This window comes from Rousettus aegyptiacus, unplaced genomic scaffold (assembly GCF_014176215.1).
Source record: "Rousettus aegyptiacus isolate mRouAeg1 unplaced genomic scaffold, mRouAeg1.p scaffold_m13_p_4, whole genome shotgun sequence".
In the NCBI taxonomy this organism is placed as follows: domain Eukaryota; kingdom Metazoa; phylum Chordata; class Mammalia; order Chiroptera; family Pteropodidae; genus Rousettus; species Rousettus aegyptiacus.
The window spans coordinates 5,435,143-5,446,956 of NW_023416307.1; the positions used below are offsets into that span (position 1 = coordinate 5,435,143).

General features: G+C 49.0%; 1 protein-coding gene across 1 annotated transcript; it reads right to left on the minus strand.

The window, feature by feature from the left end:
• Positions 1-734: 734 nt before the first annotated feature.
• KCNE2 (potassium voltage-gated channel subfamily E regulatory subunit 2) lies at positions 735-7,093 on the minus strand. The gene is made up of 2 exons (XM_016164099.2): positions 6,975-7,093; positions 735-1,813 (listed from the first exon to the last, which is right to left on the minus strand). The coding sequence occupies exon 2, from the start codon at positions 1,799-1,801 to the stop codon at positions 1,430-1,432; it is 372 nt and encodes a 123-aa protein (XP_016019585.1). The 5' UTR covers positions 1,802-1,813; positions 6,975-7,093; the 3' UTR covers positions 735-1,429.
• Positions 7,094-11,814: the final 4,721 nt, after the last annotated feature.

An 11,814-nucleotide genomic window follows, 5' to 3' on the forward strand; every position in this document is an offset into this window, starting at 1 on the left:
TTTGTCTTAGTGCCCTGAGACTTGAGGCTTAGCTCACAATTGCTCGGCTTGGGCTGAATAGATGGGGAGATGGAGGAGGAGAAAAGGATAAACTAGGAGGCATGAAGCTACATCCTTGTACATCTTTCTTGCCATTGACTTCTTACTCTCGGCTCCTCGGAGAGAGTAGACTGTGACTTAGGCCTGCCCTCCTGTCCCTCCTCTAGCTCTGCCCATTTTGAGTTGATCTCTGTTATAACCTTGTCACAGTACAGCATCATGTCGTTTACGTATCTGACTTCCTCTCTGCCGAGTAGGTTTCTCCGGCTCAGGGAGTCTCATCCATCCCTGTACAACTCAGGTCTAGGTTAGGGACTCAAGGCATAGATATTAAATGTTGCTTATTAAATTAACCAATGAAGTCACCTAGTCTGTGGACTGCAGATTCATTATCTATAAATGAAATGATCTGACAAGGTCATGATCTCCAAGGTGCCTTCCAGACCTGACATTCTATGATATTGTGAACCCCATGGTGCAAATTATTAAGCAATTACTGTCTAGATTTTCAACAAACATTAGCAATTCAGACACTTTCTGTACCTTTAGTCTCTTCAAATTTAAGTAATTGTAAAGAGAAAATAAAATCGAAAAGAGTAAGTCGTTTAGAAAGTAATGTTATAACTTTTTATTATTTTTTCTATAGCAACAAGAACTTTTAAAAGTTAGTTTTCTGTAAAACTTGAAATGCTCTTTTAAAAATGTTTGCAGTCTCTACAGCCATACCACCCAGAACATGCCCAATCTCGTCTAAAAATGTTTGCACTGGGTAGGTTCTACTTCTCTTGTGTAGACTGGTTGCCCCTGCGAAATGTTTGTTCTGTCTTCAGACTTCCAAATAAATTAAATGCCAGGATAACAATATACATAAGGTAATCCTGTTGTTCTGTTCATTGTCACTTTAGACTCTAAATTCATGAATCAATCAATAAATGCCCCTATATCAGTCTAGTGAGCAAAGGATAGATTTTGAACCTAAGCTTCTGAGTTATACATCTGGGTGATTTATAAATTTAGTCACATACAAAATAATGTTTCATAAGAAAGAAGATTTAGTGCTTTTTAAATCCCTCTCTACCCTGACTGCCACCATCACTTCAAATTTGGCCGTATTTTCACTATCGATATTGAATAAAATGACAACTACATTGCACGGAAAATAAAAGAAGCCTTCAGCATAAAATATTGTTCCGACGAGCAAGCGTAAATCACTCAGATTGAAATGTTGCCTGTCTTAATTGACCAACCAACCACATGATCTCCATGAAAATTCTCAGCAGAGAGCGAGGAACTTAGTGTCTTCCAAGCAGCGACAATCGGGATCTGCTCACGGCACTGGCATCTCTTCATACTGGGATGTCAGAGGTTGGCTTCGTGCCTTTCTCGCTTATCAAGGAGAGATTTTGAACGCTGCCGCGCCAGTGTTCTCGTGGATAGTGGCCTTGGGCTCTTGTAGATTCAGAATTTGACTCTTGTACTTCTCTTGCCAGTCATCCACAATGTACTGGTGGTAGGGGTCATCGGAGTGTTCTTGTCTCTTGGATTTCACCGTGCTCACCAGGATGGCGACGATGATGAACGAGAACATCCCGATCATCACCATAAGGTACAAGATGACGTAGTAGAAGTTCTCGGCGTCGACTTTGGCCTGCAGGGCCTCTTGCTCCTCCGTCGTGTTCCTGCGCCAATCGTTCATATAAGTAATAAAAATCCTTTGGAAGACATCTTCCAGTGTCTGCGTCAGGTTGGATAAAGCAAGCATATTTCTCTCCCGCTGCAAATTAAATAGGAAAACAGTTGAACAAGAATTTCTTTTAGACGTGATCTTTAAGGGGTAGAGGGAGGAGCATGTGAGGGGGGAAATAGTATTGTTTCTTCTTAACCTGGCTAGTGATTGATTGAGTGAACATTTCGTGATCCTTTAAACGTCTCAAGTGCATTTTTATATGTGTGATATCTGATAATTAAGTTTAACAGAGGATATAAAACTACATATGGCATGATCCCAATTTACATATATATAAATGTATCAATGTATACATGCATATGAAAATAGGGGGAAAAAAGGCTGGAAATAGAATGAAATAAACAGTTCAAAACGTTAATAGTGGGTGGTAGCTTAATGAAGAATTTTTTTCTTTTTTATACTTTTCTCATGTTCTAAAGTTTCATCACTCATCATGCATTACTTTGTATTTAGATGCAACAGTAACCTCACAATAGCTAGTATAACGTCTTGTCTATAGCAGGCATTCAGCGAACGTCAGTTGAATGAAGTGATGACTGGTGCCTGTGCCTTGTGTTTAGAGAGTGCTGGGGTAGAAGATGGCAGGAGGGTGTGGACAGCCTTGGCAGGTGGTGCCATCTCCCATGCCCAGGCGGGGCTCTTCTTCCCAAGTATCTCCAGGAGATGAGTGTGTACACCCACAGCTGAAAGAAGCCTGTTAGGCGAGTGATACAAAGAAACCACCGGAGAGGTGATTCCTGTGGCTCAAATCCAGCTCTCCTCTCCCTCCTCGCTGTCACGGCCCGCCAGCCTCCCTCACCTGGAGGATACCATGCACTGCGATACAGCCCTCCCCAAAACCAGCTCCTTGGGGTCACATCTGTCCCTCCCTGGCCTGCACAAGTCAACGTGCTCTTTTTAAAGAGGAAACTGGGATCATACCATTCCCCTCCCCCCGCCCCTTTTTGAAAATGAGGTACTACATTCCTGTTGTTCTCAGAATAAAATTTTAATTCCTTAGCAGGTTTACCTGGCCTGGCCTCTGACCCCTTCCCCCATGACTCCCCCCTCAGGACCACGTGGTCACACTGTCCTTCCTCCGGGTCGGTCATGTCCTCCCGCTCTGGGACAAATACGTAATAATTATGCGTATATATCGCTGGTTGTGTGTGTGCATGTGTGTGATTATTGGTAGATGGTCTCATCTCTTCCCCAACTGCCATGTCTGTCTGTATGAGCAAGGTTCACGTCACCGTTGTCTGCCTCGATATAGCGAATGTCTGGCACTGAGCCTGAGACACAGTAGTCACGCCATGGGAGTCTACTGAATAAATTAATGTGCCAGCCACAGGCTGGGCCCTGAGAACGCAGAGATGACGGACAGGAGAATTCCGCGTGTGGAAGGGAGCCCAGCGCAGCGGCAGAGACGGCAGAGACGCGAACAAGCGCAAGGCGGCGTTCCAGGTAGGAGCAGAGCGTTAAGGGAGCGAGGTGGATGGAGTGAGTGTGGTTCGCAGACGGCAGGCAGGTGTGAGCAGACCTGGGAGGAATACAGGCAGGATGCAAGCCCGTGCCCGGCGGCGACCTGCGGGTCCACCCGGCCACTAAAAGCCCAAACGACCGGAGTGGGTTTGCTCAGCACCCTTCTGAAAGCAGCGTCCCCTCTCGTTAGCGTGAGTCTTTCCTTCCCTCCTGCGGAAAGAGAGGTTTCAGGTCTTCCCACCTGGGAAAGGGGCACGAATCCACTTCCAGGGCTTCCTCCCACGGAACACGCCTTCCCCACATTGCCCTCATTGAGCATTGCCGTAACTAGGATAATATACGTTTCTCAATCTGATGTTTTAAGTTCTATTATTCGAAGATCTTCCTCTCCCTCTCCCCTCCACACAAAGCCTAGTGGGTTGAAAAGAAACTTAAAAACTAGACAAGATTGTCCCAAAGGACATGCCAAGCACATTTTCTAAGCAATGTAACAGAGACGTGCTTTTCCCCCTTAACACGATACAGTCCACAGCGAAAGAGTATAGCTGGGCTGGTTTCAATTTGACTCAAGACTTGACCACCGGCTCCTTAAGCCTTGAAGAGACAAGATCTACTCATTCGTGGGGGAGTTTATATTTGTTCCATTTTTCAAAAGACAACCAGCCCCCAGCCTCTGCACTGCCAGGGCTAGTCTTGAGATGTGGTGGGGCAGGATCACGTCACCTGCCAGGGTTCTCGCTCTCTCTGTCTCTCCCAACCCTTCTCCACATCTTCATCCCATAAAGAAAACTGCCATGTTGCCAGCTTACCTATTCCCCTTGCTGTACCCTCTAGAGAGAATTCAGTTTCCTTTTGTGAAGCCAAATCAAAAAAATGGACAGAACATAGAAATGGCTAAAAAAAAGAACCAGAGAGCTAAGTTTACAAAATAAAGGGCTGGCGGCGAGGTGGAGAAGGGTCACAGGCATGGGTGCTGAGGAGAGCTGGCCCGGGGCAGGGGCCCCGCTGTCGAGCCGGAGGAACTAAGAGGAGGAAGTGGCGAACCTCTTCCAGGGGGAGAAGTAGACCACTGTGGTGTTCTTTCTGACATGCTGTCAGGATTGGAATTATTCTACTTATTTTTGCCTATCTGACAGCGCTTTGTCGAAGCAATTATGGTATGCGTTGGGCCCTGCCTTGGATCCAGGCTCCCTCAGAGAGGCGGTGGCATTGAAGATTGCCAAGTGCCGTGAGTTCCTCCGTGCACCTGCCCACTGGATGGACAGCTCCTGCGCCGGCCGGGCCCCTGTGCTCGCGATCCCACCAGCGGCTCCTCTGAGAGGAGGACGCGAAGGTCCCAGTGTTATCTGGAACGAGCGTAGGACGAGCCACGCTCACCATCAGCATCGTTCTGTGAACGTCGCCGTCGAAGCGACTGGCTCACTTCTCGCCACCTGCAAAAGAGCCAGGCCAGTGCCTGACTCGCGAGGAGTGCTCAGTCACTAGTCTCCTGTCCCTGCGGGACTCTGTAAGAACAAGGACACAGGAGAAGCATGTTTTGGCGCTCAGCGAGGTCATCCAGGACAGGGCACCTCAAGGGAAGCCTCAATGTTCCACAGCTGGGAGGGGGATGGAGCGCTTTAGGTACTGCATGGGAGGGGGATGGGCCCCGAGAGGGGACAGAGCACCGAAGCCACCTCCGCCCTCTGCATGACTTTCCCTGAGTTGTCCTGCAAAAGGGGAACGAAACGCAACTTCTGCAGAACGAAGCCTCTGAGTATCTCCTGACTCGTGCATAGAAATGGTGGCATGTCCCTGTCACCTCGGAGCCCCAGGTCAGGGGGACACCTCATCCACCAGCTTTTCCTCGACCTCCCCGTCTGGGTGGGAGAGCCCTTTTCTGCGCTTCTTCTGCAAACGGCCTTGTTCGCTCGCTTGCTTGTCATCGATTCCCCATTTCCCGCGTGCTCATTCACGCGGCGTGGGAAACTGCTCTGACACTGCTTCTGTCGTCGTCAGGAAGCCGATGCCGAGAGCGGAAGTCATCTGAATCACAGTTACAGGCGAGCGTGCGCCGCAGCAGGGGTTGCTTTACGCATCTTGGATCTTGGCAGACCTTTTAAGTGGTGAACGAATAAATGTTCCTCTCCTGTGAACTGTGGGATTCAACTGGAAACTACTGGAACAGTGACTCTTACTGGAGCAGGGTGGGGAAGGGAAGGGGGCTCACAGATCCCTTGAAAGATAAAATAAAACGATTTGATTTCTCCCCAGAAAAGTGTACATAGGCAGGTACAAAGCTCTCATTCACTTTAGGGAACTCCTAAGACCTCTGCCCACCCCAAAATCTCTGCAACAGAGTATCCGAGAGCCGAAGGACCTCGGCGGCGAATTCCACAGGAGTCGCTGGGTTCGCTTGAAGGTGTGGGCATGGCAGCGTGCACGGGCTGCGAGAGCTAATATCACTGCTTGTTTGTTCAGCTCTTCTAATGGGGGCAAAAGCCGGCTGCCGAGCAGATCAGGAGACGCTTTTCTGATAAGACTTAACCGTGGAGTGACCGCGGCCTGCAGGGATTAAGTGCCTGAGTGCTGCGCCCAGCCAGGCTGGAAACGTCCAGTCCAGGGTGAACTCCCTTTCTGAACACTGTCACCTGAGCCATAGCTGAGCAGTCTGTTACCTGTTCCAAAACCAAAGGACGTAACCAAACCACAGCGCGTGAAAGCGATCTCGCTGGTGGGAATGCCGAAACACATTCGGATGGGTTGACGGCTCTGACACCCAGAATAACGAATCGGCTGAGGGACACCGAGCATATTCGGAACACACGCCTATCCCTCCTCTAAGTAGAACAGGTGTTTACTCTAGCAATGTGAAGGCAACCATCATTTAGGTTCTGTTGGACCATTTGAAATTGCCATTTGTATTGGTGAAAGATGGTGGAATGTTGACAATTTCATATGGTTCGGTGTAATACATGGGGCTCTAAATATTTCAGGCATTTTCAATAACTAGTCCTTGCTCAAAAAAAACGTGAAGTTGGCCTGCTCATATGACAGTGAAATAACTATAGCCCACAGGGCTTAAATCACCTGTCCAAGGCCACAGGGCTTACACGCCGGTCACAGTGCTGGACCAAGAAACCCAAGCCGCCAGCCTAGTGCCCATAATCCACTCTGTTCTACCAGAGGTCACACATTCCTATAACTCTCCGTGTCTGTCGCCAGTGGCTGGTTGGCTCTACTGGGGAAAAGAAATGAGACCAAGACCATCTACAGGACACATAATGACCCCCCTAGTTTTAGCTGTGATTATAAGAACAGTGCCCACTTGATCCCCACATCCAAAGTTCTCTTTATTTGAAAGATGGTGAATCACCAGCACCACCCCGTCTTGCAAAAGGCAGCAGAGTCTTTCATTCATACATAAAGGGGAGAGAAAAATGATTATCTACATTTACTATTAAACTCTGATACAAAACTTTCAAAATCTTCATCCAAAGTCAATTGCTAAAGAAACGAGTAAGGAAAATGCTACCAAAAAAAGAAGAAAGAGGAGGAGGAGGGAGGGAGAGAGAGGGAGAGAGAGAGAGAGAGAGAGAGAGAGGAAGGAAAGAAGAGAAGGAGGGAAGGAGGGAAGGCCAGGTCTCATACCAGGAAAATAATTCATTTTATAATTATCTGGAAAAGGAACTAGATAGATTCATTACTTAATTCCTCAAAAAATTAAGAATTTGCAACAGAAACTTACCAATGCAGAGCGTGAGCAGTGTGACGTTCCCTGCTATAAAGCCAGGCTTCGGACCTTCCCTTCAGAGCTGCGCATTCGCCTCAGCTGCCAGGGTACCTTCAGTCTGCAGCCAGCTAAGCCCTTGCCAACCGCAATCTGCAATCCTGGGCTTTTAATGACCCTAATGTTTAATCTAATCTTACGTGGAAAGTTAAATACTGACCAGCAGTTGAGAACTAACCTTGGCCCCCGATGGGGTGTGCCTGTTTGGAGTCCGGCATTGAGCAGAAGTGGCCCAAGTTCTCTCTTCAGGCCCCACGATGCCAGCTCCAGCCAGGACCCTGCCTGGGCACAGAGAGCCACCCTCTCCAGGAAGAGGCTCATGGACAGCCCCATCCCCTACAGAACCTGTGTGGAGAGAAAGTGTCGCAGAGAGCTGAGGTGAACATGGCCATCCCAGGGGGGCGGGGGTTGCTGTGGGCTAAGGAGAAGGCCAACGTGATTCAAGGCCGGTGACCCTATTCTGACCACCTCCTCAAATTTCATTAACTACCCCTCTCTGCGACAATTGCCAAAAGAGTTTATAACAGCATCATCATCCTGTAAAATAGAAACTAGTCACAAGAAAAGTGCTATATGGAAGAGTTGGAAGCAAATCCGGCAACGTGTGCAAAGATCTCCAAAGAGGGCAGTAAACTCTACCGAAAGGTCCCTGTCTATCATAGTGGGGGGCCTTGCGACTGGCCACGGTGGAGCTTAACACGAGCTGACACTTACTGACTACTTACTACGCGGCAGCTTCTTCTCAAATGCTTTGATCAGCGTCACGTAATCATCGCCACAACCCGACGTAGAAGGTACCGTGGCCCTGGCAGCCGAGAAATCCAGGCGAAGCGGGATCAAGAGTATGGCACGGAGGCAGAGCCAGGGTTCGAGTCTGGACGGCGGCGGCAGGCGTTACCTCCACCGACGTCACCTGACGGTCGCAGGGCTGGCCACCGACCCAGCGTGTCGCTGTGTGAAGTAGACCACGTTCTACAGTCAGATTTCCTCTTGAGATGGTGCTCTGAGCAATGTGCGTTTAAGTGCACTGGGTGGCAAGAGGAACATGGCTAGGATTTGAAACTGTCTGCAAAGTGTAGTAGTTACCGTATTAGGTGTGATCTAAGGACATACAAGGGTCTCTAGAACTCGGCTCCAGCTTCTCGTGGCCTCGTTTGTCCTGGTTGATGGCCGTCGCTGAACAAGATCAGGCAAACCCGCCAGAAAGGAACAGTTTGGTGGTCCAGCTGGGCCCAAAATGCCTCCAAAGAAACTGAAGCCAGTCAGTCATTGGGTCGGCTCCCTGGGAAACTGGGGCGACTGTGCCACCTGCTGGTGGAAACAGGGAATGGAGCGAGTCTCCCTCACTTCCCCAGCAGCCCTGGGCTGCTGAGCCTCACGTCTCGCTTGCATTCTCCTCCTGCAAAGACCAGGGGCGTCAGAACAGCGGGCAAGTCTGCGCTTTGCTAATTAGGGGCAGAGCGGGAAGGCGACGGGTCCTGGAGGCTGAGAGCTTGGTTCTGGAGGCTGACAAACCAGCGGGGATATTACTCGGGGGTCCTGATCCTTGCTTCCTTCGTCTGTAAGGCCGAGAGGACACGAGTTCCTACCTCGTTGTGTTGTCATAAAAACTAGAGGAGACGGTGGCCAGGGAGCACTGAGAATCTGCTCTATGCTAAGAGAGCGAGTGCCCGATACATATTCTCTTTTGCCATTACTTTTAAGAGAAACAAGAGAGAGGTTACGGCAGTGAGAAAGAGAGCTTCACCTGACCTCGCCAAGGAAAAGAACATTCTAGCACCTGGTTCAGGTAGCTCCTTAATGGCTCGGTTTCAGATAGCTCTTCTCCGTGCCCTGATACAGAAGTCACATGACCGGAATGAGGTGGCAATGCAGGAGCAGAGTGTAAATAAGAACCAAGTCTCAGTTACAGGCAGGAGAAGAAAATGGAAGGCGGTCAGTGCTGTGTCGTGCTGTCCATATCCTTGACCTCTGCAGAGGGCTCTCAATAGGGTCACTCTGCATGGTCCCCAACAAAGGAGTGAAATGGTATGTCCACCCGGGAAGCGAGGTGCGCCAAAGCAAATGTTCTCTTCGAAAACCACCTCGCAGCCCACACCCTTCCGGAGCGCCTCTACCTACATATGGATATGTTTTTAAAGCCCAGGGAAGATGAATCTACTGTTGGATTTAAAACTGGATATCCAGCCCGAGTGAAACCCCAAATTTCTTCAAAAGAGAAGAGCTGTGAAAGACAGTTTAGAATCGAATCTGCCTTTTGAGCTACTACTGGTCTTAAAACACCAGTACGGACACAAACCGACCAGCTGGGGACTCCTTAAGTAGAACACAGCTGCTAGTGGCAGATAATGGGGAGCGCAGAAAGTGGGGTCATTGTCTCTGGAGATCTTTAGGTCAGTGAGTGTCCCTCTGCCTCAAGCCAGTCCTGCTAGGAGACATCCTGCACAGGCTTTATCTGTTGACCTCCTGTTGCCTAGGTAACCACCTCTGCATCCTCTTTCTACCTCCACCCCCCCACCCCCAGCATAATTACATCACTGTTGAGAGTTAAATCCAACTTCAGAGCCTGCGCTGTTATGATGATAGAAATTTTGTCCTTCAATGACCCAAGCTGACCCAAGCAGTGAGCTATCAGTACATTTCTTCTACATAAAAAGTTGTTCTTTTTTCTTGGAGTTAATAATTATTTCTTTTTTCCCCATCTTTTTTAAGCTATCTTTGAACTCCTTCCAATAACCCTCGATGGCTCAATATCATTAGTCATCAGAAAAATGTAACTCGCAATCACAATGAGATACCACTACGCACCTGCTAGAATGGCTACATTTCAAAAAGACTGACAATGCCAAGTGCTGATGAGGATGTGGAGTAACTGGAACTCTCATACACTCCTGCTGGGAATGTAAAATGGGATGGCCAATTGGAAACAGTTGGGCAGTGACTTGGAAAGTTCTCATGAGGCCCCAACAATCCCACTTCTAGGTATTTACCCAAGATAAATGAAAAAATATCTTCACACGAAGACTTACATGTAAATGTTCGTAGCAGCTTTATTTATAATAACTAAAAACTGAGAATAACCCAAAAAAGCCCTCAAGAGATAAATTGGTAAACAAATTGTGGTATATCTATTCAATGGAAAATTCCTTGACAATAAAAAGGAACAAACGTGGATGAATCTCAAAAACAATATCTGAGCAAAAGAAGTCAGGCACAAGAGAGGTTGTACTATATGATTCCACTTCTAGAAATTCCCAAAAAAGTGCAGAAGTACTCAAAATCTGTGGTGATGGAAAGCAAATCGGCTGTTTCCTGGGGGCGGGGCCGGGAGAGAGAGAACTTTTGGAGTAGCTGAATCTTTTAATATCTTGATTGTGGTGGGTGTGTTTGTTTGTCAAAACTCTTTGAAACGTATGCTTAAAAATGGGTACATGTAATTTAATGTAAACTATACCCCAATTAACTTGACTTCTGATAACTCCGTGTTTATGTAGCTGAGTTATACATTGTAGTTTCCAGCCCGCCCCTCCTCCAAGTTTCCGACTCAAACGTCCAAACACATACGTGACATTTCTATTTGGACGTCTAATGGACTGCTCACCTTCAAAGGTCCAAAAGCACTCTCGAGTCTCTCACCGAATCTGCTGCTCCCCAATAGCCAATCACAGACCCCACCACCCTCCCAGTTTCTTAGGCCGGAAACCCAGGACTTAGCTTTGATTCTTTTCCTCACCTTTCACATCCAGACCACTAGCAAACACCACTGACTGCCTCTCATCAAAGAGAATCCTCTCCATGTCTTGAGGACAGGTGCGTGAATTTGCCCTCTGGTGCGGAGCCCGGCCAGAACCACAGAAACCCGTCCCGACCTCTCTGAAAACTGCCTGGGTTTCGGGGTCACACACTAGCATCGCAGCCAGTTGCAGAGAAGAGCTACGTGCGGCGCATCTCACGAGCGGAGCGGGCGCCCGTTCTCAGAACCTTCCCTCTCTTTGCGGTACTTTCGCTCTGTCGCCCGAACCCTCGTTCTTCCCGCGCCCTCGAACGTGTCTCCTTCGCTTGCCGAGCAGCAGGTTCAGCTTTGTTTCTGACTGCGCCGGTGGCTTCGTGTTTATTTCGACACTTCAGAACACATCGCAACTCAGCCTGCGCTCTTCGGACCCCCCTGGCTCGCGGCTAACGGCTAACGGGGTCGTGACTTGCTCGCGGCCCTCCAGCGCCACGCCCCCCCCCCACCCGCTTCCCACTCGTTGGCCCCATTCATCCACGTCTAAGAGCACCCAGCATGATCTTCCAGCGACATAAATCGGAACACGCTATTCCCCTGCTTAAAACTCTCCCCTGGCTCCTCATCGCCTTCAGAATCTAAAACAAAAAAGAATCCTCAGTTTGCAGTCCACAGGTGCGGGGTGGAGGGGGGGAGGCGGTTCTAAGTGGACAGGCAGGCGAGTAGGGAGGGCTGGAGCTTGAGGAACAGCCATGGGGGCTTCATCCCCACCTCCCCCGGAGCTGTGGGAGGCCCATGGGCTCCCGTAGGGAAAAGCAGGTCAACCCAGACAGGCGAGCAGGATGGGGGGTCTCACGAGACAACTTTGTCTACTTTCCAGTTTTAGCAAGAACCAGGCCTGCCGTTTGGTCTCTGCTGAGAACCCAGGCTCCGGTGAGTGCATCCAGTGAACTTGGCAAAATCTGTCATCGTCCCCAGGCCCTGCATTTAAGTAGATGGTGGAGTGGCTCCTGCGGAACTTTGTGTCTGATTCAGAAATAGAAGCCAGGACAGAGAGTATCCAGGGCAGGA